This window comes from Halichoeres trimaculatus, unplaced genomic scaffold, assembly GCF_033239565.1.
Source record: "Halichoeres trimaculatus isolate MK-OKI-2021-1 unplaced genomic scaffold, fHalTri1.1 fHalTri1_scaffold_1, whole genome shotgun sequence".
NCBI lineage: Eukaryota > Metazoa > Chordata > Actinopteri > Labriformes > Labridae > Halichoeres > Halichoeres trimaculatus.
The window spans coordinates 30751226-30768995 of NW_027437179.1; the positions used below are offsets into that span (position 1 = coordinate 30751226).

The window sequence follows — 17770 nt, forward strand, 5'->3', positions numbered from 1 at the left end:
ACACTCAGTGATCACAGGACAGCTGGAAGGTGAAGTGTAGTGAACGTGGGGAGACTCATCTATGAGCCTGAGTGGCAGTTCTTCTAAATGTTTACCATGGGGTCACATTGAACTTCACACTTGCTGAAAATTACATAAAGGTGGTCGATGTCATTCATATGGATAGACTGTTGGGAAATTGGACATCATGACAGCTCTCCAAAAGTGAAACCAAATTCATTATGGGTCAAACTCAAAAATTAAGATACACGTCAAAGGAATTCTTCTAGAAAAAGGATTCTGCTGTTAAAGGTAGTTTTTATTAGGCTTATTAAGTAATTTATTTAATTTAGTAATTTTTATTGTTCTGTGAGTTTCAGTTTTGATATGTTATTTGAAGCCAATAAAATAAAGGAAAATGCCATGATTGATGGCTCCGTCAATGAATGCAACTTCTGTGAAAATCAGAAACACAGGAGTCACTCAGCTTTGAATAAGTGTGATTTTGTGCTTCAGACTCATACAAATGGTAGTTACGCTGTGGACTGTAACGTGAATGTGCAGGTACAAACTTGAGGCAGTTAGCAGATTTTTAAAGCACTCCACCAGGACACTATCTATTCCACAAATACAGTATGTTTTGCATTTTTGAGAGTTAACTGAGGAAAGGAAAGGAACACTTAAAAGAAACTGGATCTATCTACAAGCCCCTATAAGGCTCATTAAGTGACCAATTTAACTTTCTTTGTTATTTGTGATAAACAGTGCAAATTCAGTAAAATATGTCAAGACTGTAAGACTCATATTTGTTTTTTGTTTAAAAAAAATGAGCTTAACAAAATGGTATGAGAGACACAGTGGTCATTTGCTAATCATGAATATAAGACACTTCCTTTTCACAGTCTCTGTATTTATTTTTTTTCTATCTCTCAGGGCAATGCAGTTCATTCGCAAACGTTACACAGAGAAACCAACCATCTGTCGCTACCACTTCCTGAAGCTGGCAACGGAACGACACACAGGGTAAATCCACTTTACCTCTCAGATTCAGTCACATTCAGTCTCCCTGACAACTTTTTGTGCCCTTCACTGAGTGGGTACTGGATTTTTACCTCACCTACATTAAGGCACTTCTCATGCTGGCTGTGGCAGTGTGTGACTTTGAGACCATGGCGAGGTGTGTTTTGACTATGTTGTAACTGGTTTTTCACTTTTATGATGCTGACATGTCACATTATTTCCATGTTTTTTTTTGCCAAGGAGACCACTTTTTTGGATGGACCACAGTTTCACTTTGTCTTCTCTTGATCCATAGTCGTCAGTGTTGCTCACAGTGCATACAGAGTCCACCCCAGCGCTGCGTTCAAGATTAAAGTACAGAGATGCTGAGTGTGGCCAAATTAAAAAAAAAAGAAAAGCGGATTGTGTCCTTTAAAGTTTGCTGACTGACTCCCTACCTCATTTGCTTATTTATCTACAGCCTCACTGACGCACATTTGATCTCAAATGTTACGTTTGCGGGGCTAATCCCTGGAGGAAATGGCAAGGTTGTGTCTCCTGATCTGATGCAGATGAGCAGAAGCTGTTAGATCCACAGAGAGGGAGAAAGAGATGTGTTTTTTAATCCAGATCATTACAAAACATTTCTAAAATTAAAACACTTACTGAGACTGACATCACAGATGCCGTCACAGTAAAAAAAAGAAAAAACTTCCACTATTTCAATCATTTCAACTTTTTAATGTACAAGAGGAAGTACATCTGTTATTTACAGATTAGGGATTGTACAAAGCAGAATTGAATTGACCTGTTCACTAAATCAGTGACGACATCTACGCTATAAAACAACGCGAGCTGCATGATCCAGATTGTTAGAGATAAGCATTTTGCATCTCAGGGTTGTGTTGCCTCAGTGTTGCGTCAGTGTTTCAAATTTAATGTTGCTCATCAAAAAAATACCCACATGATCAAAGCAGTGATTCCCCATCAAGTCAGCTCGAGCTGCATTCTGCTGACCTATATGTGTCACTATTTATTCTCTGGAACATGTTTTACCCGACAGGAACTTCAGCGGTGATATATAATGCAAACTGTATGCCACATTTAATGACCCAGGTGTTCAAACCTGAGCGACCTATTTTACCTGTGAACTTACTGTGGTCTGCAGCCTGGAGCTGTATATTTTATTTATTCAATTTTTTTATTTAATTCAATTCAATTTATTTATTAAATTCTGACTCACCTTGGCAAAGTTGTCAAAAGGACATTTTTCCTCATACAGAGAGCTTAAATATCTCTTGTAAGTAGTCATAAAATACCTGTTGGTCCTCTTTTACTGCTCATCATTTTTTGAATGGGCAAAATGTGTATTTCTACTCTATATTTTTCATATTGACTGATCATAAACATTATTTTTATAATTAACAATAACTTTGATGATGAAATTGCCTCTGAATTTATAAAATGTTGTATTGTCAGAGCATAAACCAGGAAGTGAGCATCAACTCTGCAATTTTTTTTGACCACATTAAATTACTTAAATCAATACACCTTTTGAAAAAGATATACATAGATTACTCTTTTCATATCTAATACAGTTACCCTTGATTTGAAGATATTAATCTGTCTTTAACAACAGTTCAACAGTAGATGAAGGTAGCTGTCATCATTAGCTTGAGGGGTCTATTTTTGCTTCTTAGCACACTTGTTTTTCTCACTCTGGACTGCAGGTGTGAAGTCTGACTCATGTTGGTGGGTGAAAATGTGTCTTAGCGAGCCTTTTGCGGTCAGTTATAAAGTAGGCTGAAAAAAAACAGCAACTGATAATTAAACTTTGGACGGTTTGTTCCTCTTGATGACTTAACTTGTAAGCATGCATAGCTTAAAGCGGGTGTATTGCTCTTTTTTAAAGCTTCATTCTGTCCCTCTTGTTCCCCTGTAGTAGCTCAAAAAAGGGAAACTGTATTTCAGTCTCTGCGTAAAACGCTTTCCTTTAGCGGCTGTCTCTTTAAGGCTCCCTGCTCCACAAACCCTCTTCTTCCTGATTGGTCAGCCTTAGGGATGGGTGCCTTTCACATTTGAAACAGTATGGTACCAATGCCTGGTACCTGGCAATCGGTACTGGTACCCAACGGTACGAATTTTCAATTCTTTTTTTGTGTTTATGTGGTAAAAAATATCAATTTCTGTAATAATAAAATATATATTTTTTTCAATTTAACATATTTATTCTTCAGTATATAACCTTGCAGTACTGGGTTAATGTCCAGCATGGAAAATCAACTATTCTTCCACTCCCTCACAGTCACAAGGGTGTGTTTTGGTACCTAAACATGGTACCTTTTGATTTTACGTTAATCGGTACCCGGTACTTTTGACAGATTTCGGTTGGTACCCATGAAAGTACCTAATCCGGTACCCATCCCTAGTCAGCCATCTGGAGGCTTGTCAGTGGCAGAGCTACTGCAGAGCCAAGACTGGGACCTTGGTGTTTGAGGCCTGCCCCTTTAATGTTTCATGAAGCAATTCGGAGATCCTTGTGTGATAACTTTATTTAGCAAGTGTCGTGAAGATCTTGAGAAACTTAACATCCAGCATTGTCACTTCATAGTATTGTTTAAAAGATAGACATGTGAAATATCTGCTCTTTAAAGAACATTACCAGAAGAAAATGATGAATTAATTACACAGTGAGTCTAGTAGACCTGCAGTAAAATAACTGAATGCTTGAGAAATGTAAAAAGCTTTTACTCATCGTCATCATGTATATAAAACTTTAAACCAGCTGTTTGGATATGCAGGTGAAGCTAATACACTATTTTAAGCATCACAGATCAAACTGTTTGATCTCAAACAGCTTCAGCTGCACACCAAACCGCCTGCTCTCTTGCGTACTGAAAAAGAAAAAAAGCTGTTGGACAGTGGTTAACACGGTAACAGTTACTGCGTCCTGGTGTGATATTCTGAGCTGTTCTGTATGTGGTGATAAAGCTGATAAAGACTGTTGCTTCCCTTTAAAATAGGGAAGTAACTGCAGACTGAGAGAGAGGAGGGAGAGATGAATGTTTTTGACACTTTGACGCTCAGTTGAAAGGTGCCATGGCATGAAAGGGGGACTGTCAAAGACTTCATCTGACAGAAGAGAAAAGGGTTGGTCTTTATCGTGCTCTATCACAATGAGCACCTCTGCTGTAAGTTCATTTTGTTCCCTTCAGCTTTATTTTTATCTGCAGTGTTGTTCTCCTTTTGTTTTATTACTGGTGTAAGTTTACGGCCGGCATATGTGAAATAAGACATTTGCTTTATAGAATGTACGTATAAGTCAACTCTTTTTCTTCCTATCATGTTTTGGATGTGTGTGTGACTCAGATCAGAAACTTAAAACCAGCGCGCTTTGGTCAAACAGCCATGTGTGTTTCAGTCTAACTGATCAACTGCCTCTCACTGATTTCAGTTGAAGCTGCTGTGTGTCTGTGTGTACCTCCGTGCTGTGGTAATGAACCAGAGAGTGTTTTTAGCTGGCAGGATGTGAGCAGGGCAGTGGAGTAGTTTCAGCGCTCGTTTACGCTTTAGCTGATCTCAACTGAAAACTTTTGTCAGCATCCTGTTTTTACACGTGGGTGTGAAATTGACCCACATTGCTGCCATTTTGGGTCAAATTGTCAGTTACTCGTTTAGCTACAGCTGGTAAAAACTGACAGATGGTCTGAGACAAGCACGTACTTAGCTTTTTTGCTGGTTAGTTCTTCACAAAATTAAATGAGCTTTTAAAAATGTAAATGAAGTGCCCAAAGCTATTGTTTATCTGTGTGTCTTTTTTCATTCTTCCCATTTTTTTTCTTTCTCTGCAGCTGTCACCTGATTTCCTCTTTGGGAGCCATCAGAGGAATAACGGCGCTGACTGGCAGACTAATCAGGTGACACTCTACCTGCTGCACTGTAGCAGGAAGTCTCTGTTCCTGTAGCTTTAACCTGTAAAAACCCGTCCCAAAGAATAAGATAGATATCCTTAGCCACTCTGCATAAATGTCTGACACAACAGGATGCCTTTCTCAGCCAAACAGGGCAAGCACACTGCATGATATTCTCGTAAAAACATTTGGCTGACAGCTCTTTTATTCCTATTTGCTTTCCTGACTTGGAAGGCAACCCTAAGTGTTTTATCAGCGCTTTAAGGCCTTTTGATGGAGGGTATTTTCCTCATGAAAATCAATGAACCCGAGTCATTAGATTTGCAAAACTGCATCTCCACTGTATTACTGTAGAATACATTAAAGCAATGCCAGCTATGCTCTTTATATTCTCAGAGATCAGCATTTATGCATATGAAGGTGGTGAAATAGCAACTCATGGTGTTAAAAGAAAAGGCTGTTACCCAAGCAGATCTTACTGCAACATGTTGCATCACAGAGGGGAGAGGGTGTGCTCGCTTTAAAGCCCTTTTAAAGGCCTCCTCTTAGCAAAGGAGCAGATTGGGCTCTTAGTGCTAATCCTCTGTGCAAGAAAAGATGGCAAACATTGGGAGGGATATTTAGTCTGATTGTTGAAACTGGGTTACAAGGATTGGGAGAGGAACTTAGTTATGGCTGCTGCATGAAAAGCTGTGTGAAGCTGTGCGTTTTTGTGCGCCATCATGCGCTCTTCTTTGTGTGTGTTTGAGTGCATGTATTAGTTTGAGAGTGTGAAACTTTGCAACCCTGCGTTTCTGTCACTTTGCACATCAGCTCTTCCTGTTTATGAAAGCAAAACTATACCCTTACGAAAGAAAAATATATGTACCAATATATTTTTTGAAATTGATTGTAATATATTATTGATATATTATGATATACATGGAATAATATATTGAGGGCATATTATATATTCATGAAATATATTGCAATAGATTGCAAAATATACAAATGATTGCTGCTTTACATATATTGCAGTATATTGGAAAATATAAATACTAAATCTCATATATGGGAATATATTACCTAATATATGACATGATATTTTCCAATATGCTGCAATATATTTTTCTTTTGTAAGGGTAGGCATCTCTCAAGGAAAACATTTGCGAGCAGGGTCGCTCTTGCAGAGCGCCTCAGCTGCACCTCGATGTCTTAAATGCAGTTCTGGTGTTGCATTGTTTTCCACAGAACAGTAGAACAATAGAAGACTGTTTGCTTAATCGATGGTTGATCTGAGATAGCAGAAGTGCTCTTTATATCTGCCTCTGTATGATACAAGATCCTCAAAAACATTTTAATAAGGAAACTTGTTGAGAGGTTGATGTTGTAGCGCAAAATATGTGATGCATACACGCCTTTGCATGGGTAGGTGACTGGCTCCATGTCTTTTTAGTTCTTTGCATGAATTGTATTAAAAGCAAAAATCAATACATCTTAAAAGGCCACACTGCAGCTTTTTGTTTTATTTGAATTGTTTAGCTGTAAGCTCTTTGTAACAACTCATCACTGAATGATTTTATCACATCATGGAGAATAACAGTGATTGCCCCCTTTTTATTTTCTTCCATCTGTCACCACCTACCCACTCACATGCCCCCTGACCTTTGACCCCTGTGAAGGGCATGCAGCGTGCCGTCTCCTCAGACACCCTGACCATGACAGCGTTCAACAACACCAGTGCCCAGTCATATAACTCTGTCCCCCTGCATGATCCTAAGCAGCAGCTCAGCCACTCGCAGTCCATGATCCTGCCTGAGAACGGCAAGGTACAAAACCTCCACAGTGCAGACACTTCTGAATATATGTGTGTATGTATGTGTGTGTGGGAGACAAGATACAGTGTTTTCACAAGACACGCATAAACTGTGAAGATACAGACTGATGCACACTGCTGATGATGATAACTCTCTGTTCTTTTAGCTGGTGCAGCAGTGCAGAGATTTCTCCTATAATGTGACCAACATTGTGGTGGAGCCACCTTCTCCTGAGAGTTCGCCAGACAGTGAGAGCGGCACGCCGGTAAAAAACACTGCTTTTACTGCCGATATAAAAAAAACACCTTTACATGACCAGGGACAATATGCTATTCTCAAGGTTCCATTCTATTATGATTTTTGGGGTGCTGATATGATTGAGATTGTGATTCTTCTTTTCTAAACCCAGGCCATGGGAAAAAGTTACATGATGATGATAATGTCTACAGATTATATCAGGAGCCATATGTTCCATAAAATGCACATCACATGAGTCAGAGAGAAACATTTCACCCTGTGCTGGAGAAAAGTGGTAATATTTTCTGTTCTGTATAAACAGACTGAAATGAAGGATTTGAATTTGAAAAAACAAAGATTTTTTTGACAAAGAATCCTGATTTTGATGTTGTCAAACAAAAAATCCAAATATACTGTATTTCATTATTTTCCTCCCACCCCTTGTGCATAGGCTACTTGTAAACTCTGTACATTCTGCAGAAACTCGAGAACTCTTACAGCTGATGCCTTTACATGAATCAGGATGTAATGAAAATGTGATTTATGAATATCCAGAGGTCAAAAAACACATAAGAGGACACAAGACTATATTAAAATGATTGAATGGTGCAGAAAAGGCAAAAATATAGTTAATGAGTCAGAATGCAGGATAAAAAAAATAATTGGGGCTTAAATTGTTGCCCAAAAACATCATGAAAACAATCAAACCCAGATCGTGATACTGCCAACAAAAATATACTAACATATTTTCTTCATATCGCCCCCTAATGGAGAACGTTTTCCTTGAGATTGAGCAGAGTTTGCTGAGTTTACGCAACATGTAACACAGAAAACTGACCACTTCTCATCTGGTATCGAGGGACAATTCAGGGTCAGGTGAGGTTTGAGTTCATAAGTCTGAAATAATGGCACAAGTATGTTTGATGCCACTTAGTGGCTGATTCTTATCGAGGAATCACTGAAAGAAATAGCTGAAAATTGGAGCAGAGAGGCTGTGGCCTTTTTGAGCTCCCTGGGTTCAATTTCAACTTGCTCTCCCTTTACCACATAAAACTTTATCCACATTCCTGTCCTTGTGAAATAAAGGAATAAAACCCCCAAAACTGAAGCATCTATTCTGGGTTATCCACAGACTTTAGTGCAGACTCTTTTTTACCATGCCAAGAATTTGAAACCTGTCAACAAGGTCTGAATTAATCAGAGCAAGTGTAATTGGAAAAGCACAGTGAACCTGAGTTTTTATGTAATGCTCTGAATTCTTTGAACAGGACAAACAACTGAAGCCTCAGGGGCAGACATTTCAAAAGCTATGCAAATAAAATAAAACAATAAAACAAACACCAGCCCTCTGTTCTTTCTCTAAATGTTCTTCTTCTCTTCACTTTCTTCCTCACTGTCTTTTTATCCTACACTCAGCAATTCATAGCTAGTATTAATTCTTCTCCTTTGCATGTTAAATGGGGCCACACCGCAGTGGGAGATTGTAGAGCTGCTCCCCTCCTGCTATTTTTTCAATGATGCAACAGTCAAGTTAAATGACTCTGCTCAGGATGCGAAATGTTTTACACAGGAAGAGGACTCTGCTGTACTTTACTGTTAATACTTCAACACATCTTTTTCCCTGATCTCATTATTCATGCCTTTATCTTTACCTCCCAGTGATTGTAGAAATAGTAGGGCTGTAGATTTGAATGCATTTGGAAAATCGCTTTTATGTCTTCTCAGGAGCTGGAGAAAGCTGGCCTCTTGAATAAGACAAAGATTGCAGAAGGAGGCAGAAAACTAAGGTGAGGCTTGAATATTTCAGTTAAATTAAATGAAATGTTTGAATGAATGAAGGTGAGTATGATTTTTACTTATGTATTCATTCCTTTCTTTTCTGATGGCTGCAGGAAAAACTGGAGCCCTTCCTGGGTGGTGTTGGTGGGGAACAGTCTGGTTTTCTTCAAAGATCCTAAATCACAGACACCTGCCAGCTGGGTAAGAGGAGTCCTGAGTTTCTGATCACATGAAGCAAATTTCTTACTGTCAAAATCCTCAGCCAGTTCTTATGAGTCATTTCTGTAAGTGCAGCTGTCTGTTATTTTTGAAGGGTGGATTTTATTTCCCATTTTAGCATTGGACATCAGAAAATCCAACCCTATTGCACAAAGATCAGCAGCTTATGAAAATCCTCTAACATGACCACACAGATAAATATTTCTATCCTGAAAGTTATATAGATTTAAACTATAAGTATCAACTCTAACATTCATAAAGAGTCCTACAAATCTGTCTCTAATTCTGTTTGTTGAGATAAAAGACCGAAAAAATAATAATTTTTCTGTCTGTGTTAATGTTTCCTGAAAACAGAGACCTGGAAACAGTCGTCCTGAGAGCAGTGTGGATTTACGTGGAGCAAAGTTGCAATGGGCAAACGAGCTGTCCAGCAAGAAAAATGTCTTCAAGGTGAGAAACAAGTGAAAGTTGTTTCATTTCAAAACATACTGAATCAAAACAACGGAAAGACTTTTTCATGAATGCTTCAACTTTTAGTTTTAACTAGTTTTTATTTCATCTGGAACACAGTAGATATAGTGAGGGAATAAACAGGGTCCCTCTCTAAGGGAAGTGAGAGTGGGAAGTTGTTTTACTCAAACACTCTTATTATGAAAAAGAGGAAGATCTGATGATTAATTTTCCTGTTAATTTTATCAGGAAAGTTTGTGTGCTTTGCTTTTTTTAAGATCAAGAAATGGTCAAAAACAAGAGGGATGTGAGACTTTTGCAGGAAACTGAAGAGTTCTTATAAATATACGAAAAAATTGACGTGGTGTTTATCATGTTGTAGCTGAGGACGGTGACGGGTAACGAGTTTCTGCTGCAATCAGAGACAGACTCCCTGATCAAAGAGTGGTTCATCACCATCCAGAGCGTCATCGACAGGCTGGTGAGATGCAAAACACAAAACACACAACACACGCCGAGCTGCACTTTCACTGCCACGCTTCTCCTTTTGTGGTGAAATGGTTTCTTTTTGGGTGATGACGTTGGTTTCACTCCAAAGAATACAAAATGATGAAGTTTATAAAACCTCCACAGCACCAATCCTCACACACAAACTGATGCAAAACCTCAAAACTTCTGGGAGTTTTCTACATTTTCATATTTTTATGGGTAAATTCGTAAACGTGGTAAGCAGTGTAAAACACTACATAAGTACAAGTTCATCCACCATCAAACAGATTGGCCAGCTGCAGGTTATTATAATGAAAAAATGACATTATGTTGTCCTGTTCCTGTGTTGATTTGTGGTAGTGAGTCCCACTCAGACCTTCTGTGATATATTCATTGTTGTCTGTGTATACAGCTGAGGAGGTGAAAAGGGAGTGAAAGACTGTAAAGACCTCTTTGGTTTCCTTTACAGCTCTCATGGTTTTCTTCAAGGATGCAGTTATGTCTCAGTATTTGTTGCTCTGGGGAGGCGTAACTATGGAGCAGACATTTTATTTGGGGTCAGTTGTTCAAACTCAGTCCTAAAACTAAGATCCCTCAGCCAGCAACTTTTGAAAGCTCAACAAAGGCCAAAGACTATTTGCTGTTGTTGAATCTTTTATTTTCATTAACCCCGACAACCAGTTAACACACACTCGATACAACAAGATATTAAGAACTTGCAACTGGCTTTAATTTTCTCAAAAACTCTTTTTATTTAAATGTTTTGTCTAAATGACAAAAAAATCATTCAAGTATGATTATGACATGCATGTGTCTACTTTAGGGGTTGAAAACTGCATTAAAACATATTTCATATGGTTGATACTGCCTACCATACCCCCTTTAGGTTCATAACAAACTGTAAACCTCTGACCCACTATTGTGAATTGTACCCCCTGGTTGGATGTAGGGATGGGTACCGAACTAGGTACTTTTACAGGTACCGACCGAATCCTGTCAAAAGTACCGGGTATCGATTCATGTACAACCAAAAGGTACCATGTTTAGGTACCTAAATGCATCCTTGTGACTGTGAGGGAGCGGAAGAGTGGGAGATTTTACATGCTGGACATGAACACAGCATTGCAAGGCTATAAAGTGAAGAATAAATATGTCAAATTGAAAAATATATATACTTTATTATTTAACAAATTGATATTTTTTACCACATAAACACAAAAAAGTACTGAAAATTGGTACCGTTGAATACCGGTACCGATTGCCAGGTACCGTATCGTTTCAAATGTGAAAGGTACCCATCCCTAGTTGGATGGCCTGCTTTGGCAACCCAGAGGCTCACACATTGGTACACTTTTATCTATAAGGCAGTTCTTGGTCTGCTTCCCCACCATTTATGTGTCTTTATCATACAGAAAAGTACTGGGCAGTACTCTCTGCATTCTCAACTCAAGGAACTGGTGTCCTTGAGTGTTTTTAAATTTAAGACATGGAGGCTGGTTCTGTAAAATGTCAGTGTTTTAGCTCGGTTGTTTGAACCATTGTTTTCTAGAACGTGATTGTAATCCATAATCTTGTGTTTTACTGACTGTGCTTTGTCTCTTTTCTGCTTCCTGTCTGTAACTTTGTGTTTTGCTGCTGCCTGTCTTGGCCAGGTCTCCCTTGAAAAAGAGGTTTTTCATTTCAATGGGACAAACCTGGTTAGACACTGGATAAAAAAACCTGGGGTCACTTATTTAACTTATTCATTGGTACTTAATGTGCAGTACCTGTCTTTCATGTCCATTTACACAATATCTGTCAATACAATCCACTGAGTGCAATTTGTGTTAAATTTCAGTACATCAAGTGCAATATCTGTCTGATACAGCACACCATGTGCACTTTCTGTTTGATCTCAGCACACCTAAGTGCAATACCTTGTTAAATACAGTTCATTTAAGTGCAGTATCGGGTTTATATATCATATATCCCGTCTTTATCCTGTTTCTTATCATATTGTATGTCCTTAGTCATCTTATTTCCAACTCTTGTATTATGTAAAGAGTAATGGTAATATCAAATTTCCCCCTGGGATTAATAAAATATTCCGGATTCCTGAAATAAAGGTTATATAAAAAATGAATAGAAAACACTTTGAAATGTGTCTTTGTAAGGAATTCACATTCAAACTTTGGTTAGTGAAGAAAGTTGGCTTCCTTTTCAGAACAGGTCCAGTTTTCTTTTGTCTTGTAAGAGGGATGAAGTAAAGGATTATGTTGCTGAGAGGTTCAAATCTCATGACCCTGGCCACAGTGTATCACTCTGCCCTTAGACTTATAACTGGTGACTCATAATATGCTGCTCATCATTGTGTCAAAGGTTTGAAATTAAAAGGTCATACATGAAGTATTAAACCCTCTTTCTTTTCTTCCAGGATCGTGAAAACCCATTAGACAACGTGCTCCTGTACTCTCTGAGGCGAGCGGGCAGCGTAGAGATGCTGGAACAAAGCGGGGATGAGGAAGACAGGAGAACGTCACGTAAGACATCCGCCTCATACGACGCCGCTCATCTCATGACTCTGGTTTTCCTTCTTTCACGTAAACCCTGCCCACCCTTCACATCCTCCTTTTCCATCATCATCACTCTTCTCTGTAACTTTCCACACAGGCCTCTTACATCCCTCCATCCTCTCCTCTATCCTCTCCTCCATCCAGCCCACTTACATCTTCTCTCGCCCCCCGTGGCAGATAATACCCCCATCAGTCCTGTCCCACCTGCGCCGCCGCCCAGCTCTCCCTCTCTTCATCCTCACCACCATCCCCTCTCATCTGCTCTGCCTCCCCCCTGCAGCTGAACGCCCCGCACTGACCTCCTCCCCCTTTTTCTCCTCTTCTACCTCCACCTCCTCCTCCTGTCCTGGCTCTGCAGTCCCGCGCTCTTCGTCGAACCTCGAGAACACAGAGAGGAAGAGAGTGAAGAGCCGGCTGAAGAAGCTGATCCTGAAGAGACCCCCTCTGCAGGCGCTGCAGGAGAAAGGCCTCATTAAAGGTGAGAGCTCTGTTTGAAGTTTTACGCTCTCTCTCAATCCAAGTTTTCTCTCTTCAGCAGGATGTGGCCTCTTTTTCTCTGCTGTAAATATTACAGTATTGCACTTCAGCAGCTAAACTATTCAGCGAACTTTAGTTGTGGAGTTGAAGGTATTTTGCAGTTATGACAGCTGGCAGGAAATCTCAGCATTAATCCTGCAATGATGCCACATCCCCCTGTGACTGTGCGTCGCAATCCTCCTCTCCTGTTTAGTAAGAGCTTCTGCAGGGTGATGCCGGTTTTCACTCTGCCTCTCTGCTGATTACAACACTACTCTGACATCTTTTATGGGGCTTTCTAAAAAGTTGAAATGATCCTTTGTTGGATTTTTTTTGCCCCAATGCTGAGCATAGAAGGCTACGGAAGTCGAGAAACCTGGTTAGATGACTGAATAAATGAACTCTGCCTTCACACAGAGCAAAAATGGGTCACAGAATTGTTTAAGTTTATTACATTAGGAGCTTCATTTAGTATCTCTGCAAATAAGATAAAATCTTAAAGGACTACTGCTCATCCCGTCCATAGAGCTCAGGGTCACTCAGACAACGTGGATCAAAAAAGCTGTTGTTGTGACCAAAGATAGTCAAACAGCTATTTTCAAGTCATTTAAGCAACATTTTATCGTCACATGTTTATTTTTTTGTCAATTTTATCTAAAAGTAAATCCTTACAGGACAAAAAGGGGAGAGTTGATGTAACAAACATGAGTTCTCTCACAACACTTGTTTCTATTATTAGACTCTCTAAAAGTTTAAAGCTGCTGTGAGGAGTTTCTAGCTGGTTACGAAACATGCTGAAAGGAATGAGGATGCATTCACAGACCCACTAATGCAAACAACACTATCAGGAATAAGAATTGTTTTATCTCCACTGCAGCAGTGTAAGTGATACATGAACCAGCATTTATTTTTTCAGCAGACACTGTGAGGGCCAGATGCTCTTGTAAAATAAATAAAGTTCATATTGTATCTTATATAAAATATCATTATTTTATATCCTAAATTTTCATTCCAGATTTATGTTTTTGTTTTTAATGTTTGTCAGTTTTAACCATAGACTATATAAAAAATGTGCACATAGTCTCAGTGACGTCACCGGTCTTTTGCTAATTCAGGGGCCGTTTGCACGACAACGGTTTTAGGGTGAAACGCAAAAGTTTTGTTGCTGTTCACCCTCGCGTTTGCTCGGAAACGGTGTTTCAGCCGACCAAAAACGCAAATTCTTGAAAACGGCCTCCGGACTGGGATATTTCTGAAACGCTGCCAACACCGTTGCCGTTTAAACCGTTAGCTGGCATTTTCGGTGGAGACCCTGACGTCACACTACGCTTCGCGCGAGCGTATGCAACAGGACAACAGTACCGTTATCACGATCGTCGAGGTCTACCGGGTTGTGCTGCTGTATCTGCTGACTGTCAATCAACAAAATGTGCATCTGTTGCTCCACTTTTGCTCTGAGTATTTCCCAGTATTTCTTAGTAGGCTATTACCAGATCGGCTCAACTCTTCTTTGGTGGTGATCTCCCAAAAGCGGCTTATGTACAAGACAGTTGTAGCGCCACTTGCAGGCCTGGCATGCTTATTACAGCGTTTTCAGTCCCTCAGCGTTTTCGTGTAAACGCAGATTTTTTTCACTGCGTTTTTCGCGTTTTCAGATGAAACGTTGTGGTGTAAGCGGGGCCTCAGTTAAATGAAGCCAATCAACTGAAGTGGCCACATTGGATATTATGCCGGCTTTGAGCTTCCTTTCTAACAATATTAGGGCACCCGTCAGTTATGTGAGCAGAGCTATGTCTCTGATTGGACAATTAGACGATCCTAATATCTTTACCTAATATCGTAGAAAAAATTCACCCCTGTACAGTGTGTGCCAATAAAGAAATAAGTGTTCCAGACCCACTTCGTTTTTTGAACCAGGCTGTAAATAGGCTTTTTAATTGCTTCTGGGGTGATTCTGCAGAATCCATGTACACATGGTCTTTCTGCAGCCTGCCTCATGCGGATTCTCGATGGACAGCAACTTTTTACACTTCTGCATAGGCTTCCTCTTTCTAAACCCCTGTACTGCAGCAATTTTTAAGTTTCATATTTGTGAAGCTGTCAAGCTGTCCATCACTGTCAAATGCAGTGTTGTAAGTTTTTGGGAACACCGGCAGGAGAATGGTCTTCTGAATACATTCAAAGTTTAGTAAATGTCACTCTCAAAACTCTTGAGAAGAAAGTTGAGGCAGCAAACTTCAGCTTTAATGAAGAGTGGACTGATAAGTATTTATTTATAGTGCCAGCTGTCAGAAATAGGCCTCATTTGAAACTAAACTGTCCCTGTTGCTCAAAAATAAAATCTGAGGCATCACCATAGTACAAAGCATGCAAGCTTCAAGGTGTCATATCCTGACTCCATTTCTACTTTGAAATCTCAATACTCTAATGCTGGCAGAGTTATTAACTGACCTTTAGCTCAACAAGAGAGGGCAATAAGTGCGCCTCTGTGTGCAAAGAGGCGTCAGTTAATGTTCACTTCTAACGTCACTTTTTGGCTGTGACTTCTTTCACTCCTGGCCCTTTATCAAACGTCTTCCTAACCTCTCCACTAGGGATATACCAATCTAGATCCTGGTATCAGTGCGATCCAGCCCCTCAAAGCTGGATCAGGTTTCTTGGCTACTTGATTGGATTGTTACCTCTGATGCACTTTCATTGTTTTTTGTTGCATTACCAGTCTACAGGGTTTAAAAGTTTACAATTGAATAGTTATTTATTTTTATCAAGACTAGAAAAGTTGGATTGGTGCATCTCTACTCTCTTAAGCTGTCCTCTCCAGTTAAGGCATAAATGCACAAATAAAATCATTTGAAAAAATTAACAGAATGAAATTTTGTCCGTAAACAAAAGTATCAGAAATAACGAACTGTTTGGCTATGGGGAAACCAAAGTTTTCACAACCCAAAAGTTCCTCACAGGAGCTTAAATCTTTTTCTCTGATTTCTATCCCATGTCTGATTTTTTATTTGTCCGTTCCCTATGAATTCCAACCTCTCCTGAGCTAATCAAGGATCAAACAGTATTTATTTTCCTTATAGAAGCATAACATTGGCTTGTTTCTTTCCTTTACATTATTGCAGGAAATCAAACTGTGAGCAGTTCAGGTGACAAACTAAGTTATGACTCTAAAGATATTTCTCCAGCTCTCACAAAGTTTTTGAATTTGTTTTTCAGTCCAGAAAATCTCATTGAACTAACAGTTCAGCTGTGCTTGAATGTTTCCTTTTTAGGCCCCTCTGCAGTGAGCTCAGAGCATAAATGAATAGGTTTAAACTGGGATTTGTTGGTCCATAATGTGATCAGCTGATAGTCTGTGATCCATTTCCAACTCTGCTCAACTAGTCTGACCCATTTCCGTTTGTTGGTGTTTGGAGCAGCTTTGCTTGTGCACCATTTTGGTGAATTCCAGCTTATTAGAAGCATTACTGTGTTATGACACAGACATAGGGAACTGTTTACACAGATTTCGTTTGGTATACTTCAGGTTTCTCCTATAGATGATGTCGTTTTTCATTATAGAAATTGGTCTTGGTTTTCTGAGAGTGAGAGCTGGAATTGAAATCTTTTAAAGCTCCACTTTTAAACTGTAAACACGCACAGCCTTTGAATCTAAAGAGCAGCTTTCAGACTGAACTGAACCAACCAAAGCCATCAAAAGTGGAGTGCAGTAAAGTAATCTCAGTTCTTGATTTTGAAATTTTCTCCTGATCAAAGATGAACTCTATGATCATAAGCAATATATCAGCATCCCACTCTGGAGTAAAGGGCCAGTAAGTTTTTTTCCAGCCTATAGCACATACAGTACAGTGCACCAGTTTTATTGCATCATCAAGGCTGAGCTGACATATCTGCTGGGAACAGATCCAACATGGAGGTTTTCTTCAATAGTGAGCAGTCAATTTATCAGCAGAAGAAGTCAGGCGTGTAGCTGTTACATCATGTGTTGGCACGGTTATTTGAGAGAAAAAAAACAACTCTTGAACTGACATAAAAAGTGTGTTTGTGTCCGTCTTTCGTCACCCTTCAGATCAGGTGTTTGGATGCCGTCTGGAGATGCTCTGCGAGAGAGAGAAGAACACCGTCCCTCGCTTCGTCAGACTTTGTACCGCCGCTGTGGAGAAGAGAGGTACAGTCGCCGATAATGTGATGCTCCACATAAAACGGACACACGAGAAAACACCTTCAAACGCTTTTTTTAACTTCAGACACTTTACGGCAGTCCTGCTCCTCCTCTCAGCTCAGTGACTGAAACCATTCAACTGAACTTCACTGAGAGTGTTTTTGATTGTGAGCCGAGCTTCGACTCAGGGAAAAGAACTCCTGACAGCTGACAGGCAGAGAGAGATCCTAATGAGAGAAAATAGAGCTGGTTGAAGACTGTTTAGAAACAATGCTGCAAATAAATATTTAATACACACAGAGAAAAAAAGTATTTTGACCACAAAACCTGGTTTTGATGAATAAAATATTTCAATGGAGTGGTTTTAGATCAAGACATGAAGACTGAAACAGGCTGGGAACTTTTAAGGACAAAGGATCATCCAGAAAAAAAAATAGAATGAAATTAAAAGCTATTAAATATTCCTCCTGAGTACTGTTAAATGATTTTACAGCTTTTAAAACCTGGAAAATTGGCCCTCCTTTATGAGATTTATTGAGAAAAATGGGGGTGTAAAGACATAATGGGTTGGATATTTAACAGAATAACATCGGGCTAATTAAATTATTATCATTTTCTGTTGATCATCCTTTTCGGATTTTGTGTTCTTGTGCTGATTTGATTATGTAGCAGAACAATGTT

The 17770-nt window shown here is 39.4% G+C and overlaps 1 protein-coding gene across 3 annotated transcripts in view; it reads left to right on the forward strand.

The window, feature by feature from the left end:
• The window catches only part of arhgap9 (Rho GTPase activating protein 9), a 54489-nt gene that overhangs the window by 24965 nt on the left and 11754 nt on the right, over positions 1–17770 (forward strand). For 2 of the 3 annotated variants that reach the window (XM_074676671.1, XM_074676672.1), the window contains exons 7-17: positions 913–1002; positions 4830–4895; positions 6551–6697; positions 6852–6950; positions 8648–8709; positions 8815–8902; positions 9275–9370; positions 9753–9851; positions 12273–12378; positions 12770–12889; positions 16997–17095. In XM_074676671.1, coding sequence (XP_074532772.1) covers positions 913–1002; positions 4830–4895; positions 6551–6697; positions 6852–6950; positions 8648–8709; positions 8815–8902; positions 9275–9370; positions 9753–9851; positions 12273–12378; positions 12770–12889; positions 16997–17095 — 1072 coding nt within the window. The remainder of the gene's footprint in view (positions 1–912; positions 1003–4829; positions 4896–6550; positions 6698–6851; positions 6951–8647; positions 8710–8814; positions 8903–9274; positions 9371–9752; positions 9852–12272; positions 12379–12769; positions 12890–16996; positions 17096–17770) is intronic. The other variant, XM_074676673.1, reaches the window with a different exon arrangement.